Below are 18,459 nucleotides of genomic sequence, written 5' to 3'. Positions count from 1 at the left end.
AAATTCAGTGTCTGAATCAAGAGGCAAGTTGATGTGGAAGTTGATTTGCTTTTGTTTTTTGTTTTTTAATCTTTGACATGCATTTTTCTTGTAAATTTTCTCTTTCCCGTCCAAGGTGGAATTCTAGACTCCAAAATGATCCTAATTGACTAATGATCCTAGCTAATAAAGGTATTTAAAATAGTATTTGGTTCAAAGGTTTTATTGCAGTACCATTAGAAACCACTCATCTTAAAAAACTAATTGAATGTGAGTATAGCAAATGCATTGGACACTGGAAACATTGAAAACTCTGTTTTCATTTCAAACAGAAATATAACGATGCCCTCATTATCAATGAGCATGCACGGATGAAAGATGCTCTGGATTACTTAAAAGACTTCTTCGCTGATGTCCGAAGTGCAGGATTTGATGAGACTGAGCAGGACCTCACTCGTAGATTCGAAGGTGGGTGGTGGTAGAGGAAAAAGCCATTGGAGCCTGGCAACTCCAGGGCAGGATACTTATATTGTATTGCATTTAGTTTATGATGATGCTCAGGGAGTTGTCCTGGGCTTAAGAAGACAACTATAGACACCAGGACTATTAAGCTTCAGTGAAATATGTTACTTATGGAAAAAATATGCTGCTTTCACTATTTCTTAATTTGAAAAAGGAAAAATGGGATTTGCAAAGGACACATCCCATAGAAATTATAATAGGTAGTGGCAATTTTTTTCCATCTGTAAGAGACTCTTATTTTTTTCAGTTAAATTAGCCAACATACATCATTGGTTTTTGATGTAGTATTTAATGATTCATTAGTTGCGTACATCACTCAGGGCTCATCAGATCATGTGTGCTCCTCAAATGCCCATCACCAGTTACTCCCCCGCCACCCTTCCCTGTCCCTTCTTCAACCCTCAATTTGTTTCCCAGAGTCCAGAGTCTCTTATTGTTGAGAGGTGGTGGCATTTTTTTGTTCAACTTTTAGTAATTTTACAAAGCTTTAAAAAAGTGTTTTAATGATTTAAAGAGATTATAATTTATATATACTATATATAAATTTATATATAGAAGAAAACCGAGATGGCCCATAATCCTATTGCTTTTAGATTAAGAAGTATATAGGAAGATTTGAAATAAAAAGTAAGTCCTTCTTCTCCCTCTCTCCAAATTCTTTTCCTGAAGGTAATTACTGCTAATAAATTTGTTTGGCTTATATCAAAGTATTAAGTATACATAAGTGTAGCCCAGTGGTGTGCTGCTATGCTTTGAGCACCCAGCTGTCTGGGGAAAAATAAGTATGCATTTATTGCTGCATTTTTAATATATGCATTAAAGCAGTGGTTATTACTCTTGGGATTCTGGTCAAAGATTGAGAGATTAACTGAACTATAGATAAGGTCACGTGTTCTAAATTTCTAGACTTTATAAGCCACTTACGGAATGTTCCCTTTTTGCAGAAAAACTGAAGGAACTGGAAAGTGTTTCCATGGATCTCAGCAACGAGAACCCTAAACTAAAAGATCTCTCCTTCATCTTGCAAGAAGAGTACCACTTAAACCCAGAGAGTAGAACCATCCTCTTTGTGAAAACCAGAGCACTTGTGGATGTAAGCTTCTTTCTTCTTGTGGATAACAAATCGACCCAGTACAAAAAGACATTCCTTTCCTCACTGCTCTGCAATCAGGCACTCACCCAATTAAGTGTGGGTCTGTTTCTGGGCTTCCTATTCTGTTCTGATTATCTGTTTGTTTATCCTTATACTAATACCTTACTATCTTCATCACACTAGTTTATAGTAAGTCTTGGTACCTGTAGAGCAAGGACTTCATACTTTTAAAAATTTTTTGTTAACTAAAAACAATTTTAGCCATCCTCTGAGCATGTAATGGCATCTCTCTAGGGTTTTAAAATTCATTTTACTATATTTGCGTTTCAACTAATACATTTGAGCATTTTTCATAAACTTATAAGCCATCCATATATCTTCCTTGGTGAAGTGTCTGTTCATATTTTTTGCCCATTTTATTTTATTTTTATTTTTTTAAAGATTTTATTTATTTATATGAGACAGAGTGAGAGCCAGAGAGATCACAGAAGGAAAGGGAGAAGCAGACTCACTGTTGAGCAGTGGGGCTCCATCATAGGACCCTGAGATAATGACCTGAGCCGAAGGTAGATGCTTAACTGACTGAGCCACGAAGACGCCCCTCTTTTGTCCATTTAAAAATAGGATTTGAGGGGCACCTGAGTGGCTCAGTGGGTTAAAGCCTCTGCCTTTAGCTCAGGTCATGATCTCAGGGTCCTGGGATTGAGCCCTGCATCAGGCTCTCTGCTTAGCAGGGAGCCTGCTTCCTCCTCTCTCTCTCTCTCTCTCTGCCTGCCTCTCTGCCTACTTGTGATCTCTGTCAAATAAATAAATAAAAATTTAAAAATAAATAAATAAATAAAAATAGGATTTGATTGATTTGTTTATCATGATATTGTTGAGTGTTTAAAATATTTTTTATATATTCTGACAAAAGTCCTCTGTCAGCAATGTGATTTTTAAATATTTTCTTCTGATCTTTTAATTCTCTGAACATTATCTTTTACTGATTGAAAATTTTAACTTTCCATAAATTCTATTTTACCAATTTTTTTCTTTTTGGAGATTGTGCTTTTGGTGTTGTATATAAGAACCCTTTGCTTACCCAAGATCACAAAGATTTGCTTTGTTAGCTTCTCCAAGATTTATAGTTCTGCAATTTACAATTTACAGTTACAATCTATTTTGAGGTATGGGTTGAGATGCTTTTTATCTTTTTCATGTGGCTATCCACTTGATGGAGGACTGTATGTTGAAAAGATTGTCCTTTCTCCATTGAATTGTCTTTGTAACTTTTCGAAAAATCAGTTGGTCTTTTTATGTAGGTCTATTTCTGGATTCTCTATTCTGTTACATTCATCTACATCCATTTATCCTTTCACCCTTTCTATACTGCTTTGATTAGCTTTATGGTGTGAGTCCTCCAACTTTTTTTCCTTTTTTCACAATTTTTTTTAGCTATCTTCCTTTGCCTTTCCATTTATATTTTAGAATCAGCTCATTCACATATATGAAAAATCTTTTGGGATTTTGTTTGGGATTGCATTGAATCAAGAGATAAAACTGGGGGAAAGTGACATCTTAACAATATGGAGTCTTGGAGGTGCCTGGGTGGCTCAGTCGTTAAGCATCTGCCCTCGGCTCAGGTCATAATCCCAGGGTCCTGGGATCAAACCCTGTATCAGGGTCCTTGCTCAGCGGGAAGTCTGCTTCTTCCTCTTACACTCCCTTTGCTTGTGTTCTCTCTCTCACTGTCTTTCCCTCTGTCAAATAAATAAATAAAATCTTTTAAAAAATGAAACAAAACAAAATAGTATGGAGTCTTCCAATGCATGACCATAGTATATCTTTCTCTCTTCTGTATTAGTTATGTATTGCTGGTAACAAATTACTTTGAAACTTAGTGGCTGGAAACAACAAACTATTATCTTACAACATCTATAGATCAGGAATCTGGGAACAACTTAACTGGATGATTCTGGCTTAGGATCTTTCAGCAGGCTATAGTCACTTCAAGGATCCTACTTGAAAGGCTTAACTTCCAACCATATCTGCCTGGCTGTGGAAGGCCTCAGAAGATGTGCTTCTGAGCTCACTCATGGGGGCTTCTCCACAGGGCTGCCTCAGAGCATGGCCGCTGGCCTCCTCTAGAGTATGTGATCCAAGAGAGATTGAGAGAGTATGCCTAATATGGAGGTCATAGTCATTTTTTAACTTCTACTTGGAAGTGATCACATCTTCCATTTTTTATTTATTAGAAGCAGGTCAGTAAGTTCAGTTCACATTTGAAGGGAGGGGATTACACAAGAATCTGAAGACCAGCAGGTGGAGATCACTGGGAGCCACCCGAGAGGTCACCTACCACATCTTCTTTGCTTTCTTTTATCACTGTTTTGTCGTTTGCAGCATACAGATTCTGCACGTATTTTATTAGACTTATACCTAAGTGTCAATTTTTTAATGCTGTTGTAAATTGTGCTTGTAGTTGCTTGTTGCTGGTGAGAAAAAATACAACTGACTTCTGTACATTATCTTATGTCCTGGGATCTTGCTAAAACTCACTTATTCTACACAATCACTATTCTGAGCATTGCTTTTTTTTTTTTTTAAAGATTTTTTTTATTTACTTGACAGACAGAGACAGCCAGAGAAGGAACACAAGCAGGGGGAGTGGGAGAGGGAGAAGCAGGCTCCTGGCTGAGCAGGGAGCCCGATGCGGGGCTTGATCCCAGGATCCTGAGACCATGACCTGAGCCGAAGGCAGACAGTTAAAAACTGAGCCACCCAGGTGCCCCTGAACACTGCTTTTTTCATTTAAAAAAGGTCTCAGAGATTAAATTATATCAAATCACAAAAATCTTAACATTATATTTAATTGCATAGAATTCAATTCCAAAAGACTTTTTTTCTCAGGTTTGTCAGTCAGAGAACTACTTACTAAAAGTTTTTCCTTCTTGCAGTATATCAATATCGAATTAATAGTTACACAATTGTGGTCTACAAATAGTGTCCAGGGGCACCTGGGTGGCTCAGTGGGTTAAACCTCTGCCTTTGGCTCAGGTCGTGATCTCAGGGTCCTGGGATCGAGCCCCACATCAGGCTCTCTGCTCAGCGGGGAGCCTGCTTCCCCCTCTCTCTCTACCTGCCTCTCTGCCTACTTGTGATCTCTCTGTCAAATAAATAAATAAAAAATCTTAAACAATAACAACAACAAAAAAAAACCAACAAATACTGTCCAACTGATAATTGCTTTTGATTTTCAGGCTTTGAAGAAGTGGATTGAAGAAAATTCTGAGCTCAGCTTTCTAAACCCTGGCATATTGACTGGACGTGGCAAAACAAATCAGAACACAGGTACTATATTAGTGAATTAGATTTAGGATACTATAAGATTACTTATAATATATTCAAATTCTTTTTTAATGCTTGCATCAGTCAGGGTTCAACTAGAGAAGCAAAACCATTAAGTGATTATACACTCATACATATATACATATATATGTTGCTTGTGTGTAGACACAAACACACACAAACTCATAGGGATTTGGGAATTAGCATGCACAACTGGTCTGGCAAAGGAAGTCCGAAATACATGGGGTAGGTGGACAGGAGCAGGTCTGAAACCCACAGGTGTGAGCTATTTGGAGTCTCTGAGGTCTTGGACTAATTAATGCCTAAGCCCTCTTTCAAAGGGTTGATTGATTATGTCAAGTCATCCGAGGATGAATCCCTTTTGTAACTTAAACGTCAAGTGATTAGGAACTTTAATTACGTCTGTGAATTCCCTTCACAGAAGCACCTAGATCAATAACCGGGTACTGTAGTTCAGCCTAGCCACAGCAAAAAGCCATCACAGTGCTCAAATACAAAAACTTACAGACATCTCCTCTTCCCATAGGTTCTTCGGATGAAACCAAAGTTATTTTTTAAAATATTGTTTGAGCACGTCACTCTCTTTCTCTAATTTTCAACCAGTAAATTTAGATTAGCTGGAAATAAAAATGTTCTGTTTCTATTTTATTGTTTCTTAAGCTAGAGATGCTTTTATGTGTATTATATATTTTTTTAATGTAAAAAAAAAAGTTCAGGCACAAAATCCTGCAGTCTAGCTGCAGTGGTTGAAGGATGAAGGGGTGCCTCTATAATCCTCTAGGAGGATCCCTGGGTGGCCAGCCCTCACCTGACATTCCCGTAGCCGTGCTCCCCAACCCTCAGCGACCAGCCAGGACAGATACTCATTCTGTTCCTCCTGTTCCGTTTTGTGTCTAATAAGCAGTCCCCATCCTGTCAGTCCTCAGGCGTCACTCTTGCACTTTCCCCTTATGCAGCTTTTAAACTTTGGGAATATAATAAGTATATTCAGATTTCGAAAGTTTGGCTTACCAAACGAAGTCCAATACCACATTACTGCAGTTGGAATTCAAAGCTCTGCCGTCTGACTCTACCATGAGTTGATTTTCAACCTTTGTTATTTCTTTGCAGATAAGCATTCGAGATAGTTTCTTGTTTGTTCGTTTATCCATCCATCACCCATCCATCCACATTTATTTAGAAACTTACTCTGTACCAGTTATTGTGCTTCTGCCAAATAGTCTTCCCCAACCCCAAGACTGGTAGAGTCCCACAGATGCAGTTCCTATGATATCAATATTATACCAATTTTTTCAATAGCTTCCTATTGATCTCCTTCTTCCATGAGATCCTTGTAGATAAAAATGACCTTTTAACCATTGTATTTGTATCTGACAAACTATAATTGCTGAATAAATGATGAATAAGTAGATGACTAAATTTAGAAATTCATGAAGTATGGTGTCTGTCTTGGGCATGCTCATTATTCACTAGAAAATGATGGTAAAAAGAAATTGTTTTGGCCTTAACAAAATATATCTGAAGATTTTGGCTGCCAACGTACAGGAAAAAACTAGAACTTTTATAAATTCTCTTAACTCGGAGGTAGAGACCACTGAAATTCTTTTCCTTCTCAGTATATCACTGGCTGAGGACTGCACACTGTTAGAGTTTCAGACTTAAATTCAAGGCCTGGTTCTGCCACTAACTAGCCTGTGAGTTTATCATACTTCCAAAACTTCAAGGTCTTCATCTGTAAAGGAGAATTGTAATACTTGCCACATCAGCCTCAAAGGGCTTTGTGAAATTCCATTAAGTAGTTGTGATACTGTTTTGCCAGCTGTAAAGTCCTATACACATGCAAAGGCATTACAATGAATTGTTTTGCAAAAAACTATGAATTGTTGATAGTTGTTGATAGTTTTGCAAAAAAAAAAAAAAAAAAAAAAATCCGTATTTGTTTTGCGATAGAGTTGCACAGCTGGTTAGTACCATAGCTGGGATTTGAACTCAGGCAGTCTGTGGCAGAGTCCAAATTGTTGAACATCACCCTAATGTCCTCTCTAAAACAAGGATAGGAATAGACCCTACTGCCTAGGGTTGTTTTGACATCATGAATATAAAGCACTTATCACAGTATTTGGCACGTAATAACACTCCGTTATTAATGGCTACTTTTCAAGGGTAAAGTTCCCTCTTTGATAAGTTGTGTAATGAATGCTCTCTGACTCTGACTCAGGCATGACGCTCCCAGCACAGAAGTGTGCATTGGACGCATTTAGAACCGATGGAGATAAAAAGATTCTGATCGCCACTTCAGTGGCTGATGAAGGCATCGACATTGCTGAGTGTAATTTGGTCATCTTGTATGAGTATGTGGGCAATGTCATCAGAATGATTCAAACCAGAGGTGAGAAGAGCTTTGATTCCATTACTAAACGGCTGGCGATTTCTCTGATTTGTGAGTGTGTCTGTCATTTAGAAGCATACTCTGTCCTAGTCATTGTGCTTCTGGCTTTTTCTCCTTTACTGAGCCATTGTGACTGAGGACCATTGGCACCATGGACTCTGGCGTCTTTGGCCCCAAAGGTGGCTTACTTGATCAGGATTGTGTGGGTACAGTTTTGCCCACTAATATATGCCCCATTTTAATTCTTGTTTATGATGAGTACTGTTTACTTGACCAACATTGACTGACATATTTATGGAAAGATAATTCCCACTTGGATTGAGACTTTGGCAGCCAACGTGTGGACCCTTCATGGTTGTGCTTATGGTAATGATGGGCCCTTGTATTCTAGAAGAGATACTCCATAGAATTCTTCTCACTTGAGCTAGGTAATCTCCCAACTAGCCTCTCTTCCTTTTTCCAATTTCTGTAACAACACCTGCATTTTACTTCCTGAAAAACAGCTCTGGGGCTGGGCATGTCACTGGGCATGTCTGGGCATGTCACTTCCCTGTATAGAGACTCCAGTATTTCCCAGTTTACATGGTGTTAAAAAGCTCACAGTCCAGCACCAAATTATCTTTCCAACCTATTTCCCATTCTTCCCCTTTGTTCGTTATCCACTTCTGCCAACCTGACTTCATCATTTTCTCCTTGTCAAAGAAAGCGCTCATGTACTGCTACTCATAACCTTTGTTTTACTTCCTCCCTCTCCCCCTGCTTCTGTATCACCTGTCCCTGATCCCCCAGCTGGCAATAAACTTGAATGCCCATATTTCTTTACATTTATCTTCCTTATTTTACTTAGTATTTCTACCTGTATTCTGGTGACTGTGAACATATCTATTTCCCCACCTGCTTGAAGGGTCTTGAGGGAGGATCTATTCATTATTCATCTTGGAGTGCTCACGGTGTCCTCCTGAGTGTTCAAGTTGGATTGTCTTTAAGGCAGTGTCTCTGATAATGTAGCTGTCCTGTTACACTGCCTGGAGACCGACCCCCCAAGGAAGCCAGCCTAAGCTGCGCCCCTGGCTTAACATGTAGTTTAATATGGAGGCACACACCTGCTTTGGGAGTTTGTGCTCTAACAGCTCAGCTTTCCTATGAAAGCGGGTATCAGTGAATCAGAATTGAATTTTAGGAGTACTCCTTTGTTTACCTCTTCTCAAACTTATCAGAGTTTTAAGTCAAAGACACCAAATACTTATTTTCTGATAGGCAGAGGAAGAGCAAGAGGGAGCAAGTGCTTCCTTCTGACCAGCAATGCTGATGTAATCGAAAAAGAAAAGATAAACATATACAAGGAAAACATGATGAATGAATCCATTTTAAGGCTTCAGACGTGGAATGAAGCAGTATTTAAAGAAAAGGTAAGTCTTTTAATCTGTGTCACTCTTGCAGAATCTGACCATGAGTAACAAACAGAATGTGAGGGTAGTTGGTGTCTTTTATCATATTGCTCTGTTACATGAGAACACTAAGTTTATGCTTAAAATTTTGTCCCTGCAGTAAACATCAGACTCATTCTGCTTTGGGTCTCAGTGAGATTAAAATATATGTTATTAGCGCTAATACTTGGAGTGAGGTTTTTAGTTATAAAAGGGCAAACTGAGTTAGATGGCCCTCAAGTTGGTAGCTCATCCTGAGGACTGCACCCTAACATGGCAAAACACAGCCTTCAAATCTGTGGCTAACATCCGGAGTCCTTGGAGAAAAGCTCCCCATGCACAGTGCACGTTAGAATGCCTGTTGGTAGGTGTGGGTAGGAACGCACACTGTGGAGTGGTGTATCTGTTTAGTTCAGCCTCTTGGTAGTGACCTTCATTTTACTTCAGTTTCCTCTATAACACAGAAGCATGGAACCAGAATGGGGAAGGTCAAGAAACAGAAACACGCAAATACACACACACACAGGCTTATGTGCATGCACATACAAGCACCCCCACACTTTCTCTAGACCCTTTGCAGAGACTTTCATCTTGGGATCTCTGCCACTTAGAAGATGTGTGACCTCAGGTAGTTACTCTGTCTCTTAAATCTGTCTCCTCATTCGTAAAGTTGGGAAAGTAATGGTATTTAATTCACAGGGCAGTTTTAGGGATAAAATGGGGGTATATGCATTGCTCAGCACAGTACCTGGAATCAAGTAAGTGCTCAAAAAATGAGAACTGTTATGGACTGAGGCATGAGGCACACTAACTTCACAGAGATGAACCTTACAATTCAGTAGACCAACTCCATAGTGTCCATAATTTTGAAAAGTCATAATCTCTTTGCTCAAAAATAGTTTTGAGAAGCAGTGGTCTAAAGCAAATTAACGCTTATTTTAGGACATAAAAGGACAGCTTTATGTCAGTATTCACTCATTTTTAGAAAATTTCTACCTAAGTTTAGAGACTAAAATATTTAAAAATACTTCTTCCATATTTTAATTGAGGAGAATTGCAGGGAAATTTTTTAGTTCCTCTTTAATTTTCTTCCTGAACTTTACTGAGAATAGAGGTTTTTCACTGAGTCATCTTCCCCTTTTGTAGCATATGTTGATGTTGGCAGTAAAATTTTTAAAACAGTAATAGCTTTACTACCCATGACATAATTTTTGTCTCTTCCACTGGGTGATCAATGACATAGACTCATGTGTGGCAGGGGAGAAAGAGTAAAAGCCTGTTGAGGAAGACGGAGGCTCAGCTATACCCAGACTCTTTTGTAGCCAGCTCACCAGGATGAGGAGTGGGATGAAGAGAGAACAGGTTAAACATCTGTTGAAGAGCATCTGGGATTCCCCTAACAGCCATAGAAAATGGGCAGAGGTGGGAAGGGATGAGAGGGAGCCCAGAACCAGTGTAGCCAGGACCTGTTGGTGGCTGGTCATTCCGTGGGTGGGGCTGGGCGTTGTGGCTCCCTGAAGGGTCTGCCCTGACATCATAGGCAAGGGCGGCTACCGTGTGGCAGGGCAGAGCATGGCTCCCTCCTTGGCCTTCTCTGACACTGCTAGGTGGGAGTGTGCAGACGCTTTGTTAAAGTGGAAATCTAGGTGCCCACTCAGTCTTTGCTGGCATGGGCTGGGGTTAGACCATAGCTGTTTGTTCCATTCTGTGATGTTTGGCAGAAGTAGAACAGCCATTGTCTAAAAGTTTTTTGTCTTGCTAGGCTGCCTCTTTCCTGGTCCTTTGACTAGAGAGAGTAAAGTAGGCTTCTGTTGAGACACTTTTTTTTTTTTTTTTTTGAGACACTTTTTTATCTGTGTCCATAGGCATTTCCGGTTGCCAGTTCCTTCAGTCTCAAATCTGGGGTAATAGGAGATGAAAAGAAAACCCAGGTTACTCAGTACCATTTTGTTCTTAGGGTTTTGTGTTTTCTAGCTGTCTCCCTTCCTCTCTTGACCCTTCTAAATCTTCTTAGGTTTATTTTATCTATAATGTCCAGGTTTTTAAAAAAAACAAAAAACAACTTTGTTTATTTGAGAGAGAGAGAGAGTGAGAGAGAGTGGCAGGAGAGGCAGAGGGAGAGGGACAAGCAGACACTCCCCATTGAGCAGGGAGCCTGACATGGGACTTGATCTCAGGACCCCTGGGATCATGACTTGAGCCAAAGGCAGATGCTTAACCATCTAAGCCACCCAGGTATCCTATAATGTCCGGGTTCTTAGTTGTACATAGGCATGCCCTAAGTTTTGAAGTAGAATGCAGTCATACTATATACAAGCATTTAACTTTACTGTAACTCAAAGTACTCTCTGTGGTCAGAAGGGGAGAGAGAAAAATGATTTAGGAGATGGGGACTCTTCTGCCTGCTGTTCCATTTAATGGGTCTCTGTCCTAGAAGTGGGTATAACTATACCTGAAACAGTCAATACATATGTTTATATTTATAAATGATTTAAAAATTTTTGCCAACTACTAAAGTAGAAAGTAGGGGTCACATGATTGTTTTATGAACATATTTAGTATTTCATGGGCATCTTTTTTTTTTTTTAAGATTATTTCTTGTGAAAAGCAAGAGAGCAAGAGAGTGGAGGGACAGATGAAGAGGGAGAGGGAGAGGGAGAGAGAATCCTTAAGCAGACTCCCTGCTGAGCACTAAGCCTGATATGGGGGTCAATCCCAGGACCCTGAGATCATGACCTGAGGTGAAACCAAGAGCCAGCTGCTTAACCAACTGAACCACCCAGGTGCTCCCTTTATGGGTATCTTTGATGCAAAAATTTAAAGGCTCATTGGAGGTCACAGTTAAACACTAACTACATAAAGAATTAGGAGAACCCAATAAAATTATCTATGGGATTTTTATAAACAAAGTCAGGTACTGTATGTTCATGGAAGTTGTAAATGAATGAATGATAATACGTGTGTGTGTGTGTGTGTGTGTGTGTGTGTATTTGCATGCACACATGCATAAATACCTCCTAGTTATACCATTGTACTGATAAGGTAGGTTTTGTTTTTGTTTTTTTTGGACTTTTGCATGTAGATTCTCCAGATACAGATGCAAGAAAAATTCATCAGGGATAGTCAAGCAAAAGTAGAACCTGTACCCGATAAGGAGAATAAAAAACTGCTTTGCAGAAAGTGTAAGGGCTTTGCATGTTACACGGCTGACATCAGAGTGGTAGAGGTAAGCGAACTTTGAGCAAAGAGCACTGGGTCATTTTTTAGCACTAATTAAACTTACTATTGGTGAGATGTTTGTGGAAGAATATAATTATTTTTGTTGTTATCATGGCCATGATATTTTAAAAAGCCAAAAAATTTTGAAAGGAAACCTGTAACAATGAAGAAGAAAAAGAAGGCATTTAATAAAATATGACGTAGCCATTAAAAATAATAATGGTCATGCTAAATGAATGGGGTATCTGGGTTAAATCCTGGAACAGATAAAGAATATTAATTAGAAAAAGTAAATATATGTAGTGCCATTAACAGTAACGTTTCAATCCTAATTTCTTAGTTTTGACAAATACACTGAGGTATGTTAGATGTTATCATTCAGGGAAGCTGGGTGAATGTGATACAGGAAAGGCCTGGACAACTTTGCCCTTTTCTATAAATCTAATGGGACTCCAAAGTAGAGTTATTAAACGAAATGAACATAAAGCTTATGTATAATGAAAAACTTCTTACAGACTGTGGTGAAGTAGAAAAAATAACAAGGAAACAAAGTTGTTAATATGCTGTGAGTTTTGGGGTGTGAAATAATAGTGACAATACCCGCATTGCTCTCAACTGTAACAAAGACATTTCCTTGTCCAGAAAAAGACTAGAGGAAATATACTAAATATATATTTTACAGTGAGACTCCATGATTTTTCCTATTTTATGTTTTCTAAACTTTCTTTTTGGGATATAGATCACTTTTTTTTTTTTTTTGAAGAATTTATTTATTTATTTGACACAGAGAGAGATCACAAGTAGGCAGAGAGGCAGGCAGAGAAAGAGGGGGAAGCAGGCTCCCTGCTGAGCGGAGAGCCCGATGCAGACCGATCCCAGGACCCTGAGATCATGATCTGAGCCAAAGGCAGAGGCTCAACCCACTGAGCCACCCAGGCGCCCCATAGATCACTTTTATAATGAAAACAAAGTATCTCCTTATTTTAGAAAATCTGCTGGTAAGTTGTTTTTTGGATTTTTTTTCCTCCTTAAAAATTTTGGATAGAGGGGCACCTGGGTGGCTCAGTGGGTTAAGCCTCTGCCTTCGGGTCAGGTCATGATCTCAGGGTCCTGGGATCAAGCCCCACATCGGACTCTCCGCTCAGCAGAGAGCCTGCTTCCCCCTCTCTCTCTACCTACTTGTGATCTCTCTCTCTCGGTCAAAAAAATAAATAAAATTGAAAAAAAAATTTTTGGATAGAATAATCTCCAAAGACAAAAACTGCCTGTAACTCCATTGCTCCTGATAGAAGAGAGGCTGGTTCCGATGATGAGTTATTAGGATTCTCTTTGGTCTTTGGAAAGCTGGTCTCTCATCAGTCCCATAGAGCAAGAAGCATAATATTAAGGGTGATACTAGCAAATTCCCGTGCCTTTGTAAATCGCTTCTTTAGCTAGAAAATGTCCTTTCAGCTCCAATTTGAGTGATTTTTCTATTGCAAAGGTCTTTGTGACTGTTTCCCTCCTGCCCCACCCCGCCTCCTCCCAGGGGCCCGTATATTGGGTCTGCATTTGCTCTGTACAGAATGGCGTTTCTCAGATTTACTCTAAAGTTGACTGTAGTTGGAGCCTCTGGACACATTAGTCTGTGACCCTCTGCAGATCTGCACTGACCCTTCGTTGTTCTCTGTATCCTTTGGATTGTGCCTGTCAGGTAAACTCAGGCATTGGAGATCTTCAAGAAATACCCGCTTTTGTTTCCGAACTAATAAAGAGTATCTACTTTCAGAAGCTCGGTTGCCCAGAAACTTCTTAGTCCTCGTTTTCATGAGATGGCCCCTATTTCCTCACTTGGCATCCCCACGCTCACTTCCACCCTTGGAACTGGGAGTCAAGTTGCATGTCTGGCCTTCAGTGAATGCATATTTCCTTCTTACCCCATCTGTCACATAAGTGGGATCCTACCTGCTTTTCATCTCAGATTGTTGTGGAGATCATTAAAATCACAGTTCGGTCCTGGTTCTAATGTTCTGTTTTGTGTTTTATTCAATCTCTTTGTCTGTAGGACTGCCATTACGCTGTGGTTGGAGATGCTTTCAGGAAGTGCTATGTGAGCAAATTACACCCCAAACCAAAGACCTTTGGGCATTTTGAGAAGAAAGCAAAGATCTTCTGTGCCAGAGAGAATTGCTGCCATGACTGGGGAATCCATGTGAAGTATAAGACATTTGAGATTCCAGTTATAAAAATAGAAAGCTTTGTGGTGGAGGATATTGCAACTGGAGCTCAGAAGCTATATGCAAAGTGGAGGGATTTTCCTTTTGAGAAGATACCCTTTGATGCTACAGAAATGTCCAAATGACCTTGGGTCCTCAGTCTTTAGCTACAGGCAATGGGTGAACTTAACTGAAGAAATTAGCCCCAGTGGGTACAGTCATGGATTGCTTGTATACCACTGTGAAGACACTTTACCCAAACTTGTATCAAACTGAATATGTCACTTAACTTCACCCTCTTTTTATTGTTTTTAGCAGTTTGAACTGTATCACATATGTACAACACAAGTGATAACAGCACTAATGTTCTGTAGGCCAATGGAGCTCTAAGTACTTGGGAAAAATTAAAAAGCCTTAACTTCTTTTCTGATCTTTCCTTTCACAACTGACTGTCAGTGTAGCCACTCAGTACACACTGGAAGGAAGGAAGGAAGGAAGGAAGGAAGGAAGGAAGGAAGGAAGGAAATGTTGAAAGTGTTTCTACCATAAACTGATTTTTGCCCTTAACAAAACTGAAATTGTTCTTGTTCGGTCCTGTAAGACTGTCCCACCCCCTCCGACTTCAGGGATTAGTTGCAAATCCAGGGAATCACCTGAGCCTCTCATTGATGGCATAGATTAGAGGTTCCCCTGACCTCCTCCTTGAATTTTGATTAATCTGCTAGAGGAGCTCACAGAACTCAGAGAAACATTGTATTTTCTAAATCACCGGTTGACTAGGAAAGGATATAACTCAGGAAAAGCCAGATGGGAGACATGCATAGGACAAGGTGTGGGAAGGGACAAGGAGTTCCCATGTCCTTTCCAGATCTCCACCTGTTCAGCAGGTGGAAGCTCTCCAAACCCTATCCTTTGGGATTTTATGGAGGCTTTCTTATGTAAGCATGACTGATCAAATCATTGGCCTTTGGTGATTGATTCAACCTCCAACTTCACTCCCCGGTTGTTAGGGGGCTGGACTGAGAGTTCCGGCCCTAGAATCTGAGTTGGTTGTTCTACCAGGTCCATCCTTAGGTGTGGTACAAAAGCCATGTCATTAGCATAACAAGAGACCCTTTGTCACTTGTGTCACTTAGGAAATTCCAAGGGTTTTAGAAGCTCAGTGCCAGAGCTGGGGATGAAAGCCAAAGAGATATTTATTATGTAAATCACTATCTCACAAGTATCTCTTTTTATATGTGATTGCCTTTTTTGGATGCTGTTAAGAACCCTAATAGGATGTTTAAAACACCTACTGGAGATTTGAGAAAAGTTCTTTCAAGTACCTAAATGGTCCAATTTGTTTGAAGGTGAATGGTCCTCTCTTCAGCCAACAGAAGGCAGACTGAAGGTGAAACAAAAAAAATCTTAGAATTTCCTTATTGGATTTTTGCCCTGAGTCAAGCCACTTCCAGGCACAGAGCCTGAACAGAGTTAGGCACTCGGTTACTATTTACTGAAGGAAAAAACCTGGTAGATAGAATGCAGACTCTTGACTGATGCCTAAATGCTGGTCATAAGATTTCTCGGTCAAAAGCTGTATGTCAGAAGCAAGTGGGGAGTCTTCATGGGCACGTGCCCCACCCCCATTAGGACATCTTGGCAGGGTGTCCAGCCATGTGTACTTAGTGAGGTTCCTCAGGTGGTTCAGATACAACCCATTACACACCCGCAGGACCTTGTTTCTCTCTGGTTCCTGCTAGTGCTGACATTGTGATGGGTTTTTCACCTGAAATGAGAAGTTGCCTTCAGTCAAATGCCTGTGTAATAAGTAAACTCTGATTCCTGTTTTTACAACTGGTATTATTACTTGAATTTATTTAAAATTTTTTTAAAATTTAAATTCAATTTGATTAACCTGTAGTGTATTATTAGTTTCAGGGGGGTAAAACTGATATTATTACTTGAATTTAAGAGACAAACCATCAGGTCAGCATTTCCTCCAGCAAGTCCTGTGAAACATATACTCTGTGAGAGGCTCTGATGAAAACATTCTTGTGGTCAAGACAGGCTTCTGAACCAAATGCTGCCACTCCGCCCTTCAAATGAGTGATTTACACCATGACTGTCATTGTGTGCTAACAAGACCCCTTTAACTCAGTGGTTCCCAAAGACGCTGACTCTGGAACCCTGTTCTCCAAGGGACACCACTCCCATCCTGTGGAAGTCCCACAGCAGGTGAGCAGTCTTGCCACAGAGCAGATAGAGCCCAACTGGAATGTTAATTTCAGGATCACATCAGGTACTCTTTTATGATACCACGTAGTAAAACTACACATCTCACTCAGCAAATCTGCTCCTAATAGGTAGACCTCTGTTCTTGGGATGCAAACTATTAAAACTATCAGCTATAATTATATAATTGTTGCTTATAATTAGGCTGTCTGGGTGAACAAAAACTACTTGGGTGTTAAACACTGTTTATGGTCATGACATTTAACAGCTTCCTCAGAAAGCAGCCAGGGAAGCTTACTGTTTTTCTGGAAGTAAGTCTGCATTGCTTCTACGTAACCCTGCCGGGTACTCCACTGTCCTAACATAACCCTGAAAGGGAAACTGGGCTCAAGATATGGTTCTTCATTTTGGTGACCTGGAAACTCCCAACTTTAGCATAGAGAATATTGGGAGATAAATCTCTAAGATTATGAACTACTAACTATTATACCAGAGCTGCTGGTGGCTACATTCCCCAGGCACAAGGAACAGCCTAGAATGAGGTAAGATGAGAGGAGAAATGATAGGGAGGGAAGCTGAGTTTGATTCACTAGATCCAGTCAAGCCTATGGCTGTGGCTACCTCTGTTCTTCATTCTATGAGCCAATTATTGATTTTATTTATTTGACAGAGAGATAGTTCAAGTAAGCAGAGTGGCAGGCAGAGGGAGAGAGAGAAGCAGGCTCTCTCCTGAGCAGAGAGCCCGATGCGGGGCTTGATACCAGGACCCTGGAATCATGACCTGAGCTGAAGGCAGAGGCTCAACCCACTGAGCCACTCAGGCGTCCCAAGCCAATTGTTATTATTAACATTTTTGCTTAACCAGTTTGAGCTGTGCCTCTAAAATCACTGTGAGTCATTACTACTACACCCCTCCTGGAGGTGACTCTCATCTGCTAACGGCTGTCCCATAGCCGAAGACATATGTGCTTATTTGCTGCATTAAATAAGTCTGTTGGTTAAGACAGTGTGCACACCGAAGAATGCCTGCTTTCCTAGGAAGGGTCAGGCGTAATGGATTTGGAAAACTGTTAACAAAGGAGAAGAGAATCCCAAGGAGAAGAAGAGGACTGGCAGGCACCTTGAACAAGAGCAGCAAACATTTAGTTTGGAACGAGAGGACTAGTGCCTTCTTGAGAAACTAGGCCAAAGGAACTTATTTGTTTGGTCTTGTCATGGGCCAGGGTGTGACACTGGGCAAGACATTTTATTAATGAACAGGATATGGAATGAGTTTGGAGGCAGAGGAGTCCAGAAGTGAAGGGACCCTGTTCTAGAAGTCATAGACACAAGACTCTGTCTCCACATAACCACGGAATGTGAGGAGCTAGACAGCTCCCCAGGAGCACAGTAATGGAGAACTAAGGCAGTAGAAGTCTGTTTTCTCAGCCCTTCTTTGTGTTTTTATGTTAGGACTGATCTTTATTTAAAGGTCATGGGCTTTTTTATACAACAAGGTTCTGTCTGTAATCTTAGGAACGCAAGCTGGGGCCCAGGAACCTCAGGGGCAGGGTTGCTCAATAACCTGTCTTGTTCCTCATCTCAGGAGAGGCAGAGAGAGGACTCAGTCCTGGGTGTTCGGATGGCCAGGCCACATTCGCTGAGTGCTAAATTTGAGATTTAAAATTTGTTACAAAGAGATGAACCTGGGAGCTATAAGGTGAACTGTTATGAGCCATAACCCCCAGGGCGTCTCTTTGGAGATGGGACCTCTAAGGAAGTGATTAAGGTTAAATAAGGTCATAAGATTGGGGCCCCGATCTGATCCAATTAGTGTCCTTAGAAGACACCAGAGAGCCAACTCCTCCTCCTTCTCTTCACACACGCATGAAGGAAAGACATGTGAGAGGACAGGGAGGAGGTGGCTGTCTATAAGCCAGGAAAAAAGTTCTCACCAGAAAATGAATTGACTAGAAACTTGAGCCCGGACTTCTAGCCTCCAGAACTAGGAGAAAATACATTTTTGATGTTTACACTACCCGGTCTATGATATTTTGTTATGGTAGCCAGAGCAGACTATGATGAACATAA

General features: G+C 40.4%; 1 protein-coding gene across 5 annotated transcripts in view; it reads left to right on the top strand.

Annotated features, from left to right (window-relative positions):
* DDX58 (DExD/H-box helicase 58) overlaps nucleotides 1-14,598 on the top strand; it is a 37,215-nt gene extending 22,617 nt beyond the window's left edge. For 4 of the 5 annotated variants that reach the window (XM_032860348.1, XM_032860347.1, XM_032860350.1 and 1 more), the window contains exons 12-18: nucleotides 312-447; nucleotides 1,446-1,594; nucleotides 4,837-4,927; nucleotides 7,164-7,334; nucleotides 8,592-8,743; nucleotides 11,844-11,987; nucleotides 14,025-14,598. In XM_032860348.1, the coding sequence (XP_032716239.1) occupies nucleotides 312-447; nucleotides 1,446-1,594; nucleotides 4,837-4,927; nucleotides 7,164-7,334; nucleotides 8,592-8,743; nucleotides 11,844-11,987; nucleotides 14,025-14,321 (1,140 nt within the window). In that variant the 3' untranslated portion in view covers nucleotides 14,322-14,598. Of the gene's footprint in view, nucleotides 1-311; nucleotides 448-1,445; nucleotides 1,595-4,836; nucleotides 4,928-7,163; nucleotides 7,335-7,725; nucleotides 7,763-8,591; nucleotides 8,744-11,843; nucleotides 11,988-14,024 lie in introns of those variants that run through there. The other variant, XM_032860351.1, reaches the window with a different exon arrangement.
* The last annotated feature ends 3,861 nt before the right edge of the window (nucleotides 14,599-18,459 follow it).

This window comes from Lontra canadensis, unplaced genomic scaffold (assembly GCF_010015895.1).
Source record: "Lontra canadensis isolate GAN:19392208 unplaced genomic scaffold, GSC_riverotter_1.0 scaffold19, whole genome shotgun sequence".
NCBI lineage: Eukaryota > Metazoa > Chordata > Mammalia > Carnivora > Mustelidae > Lontra > Lontra canadensis.
The sequence above is the reverse complement of the archived record's forward strand: the minus strand, read 5'-3'. Positions and strand labels throughout refer to the sequence as shown.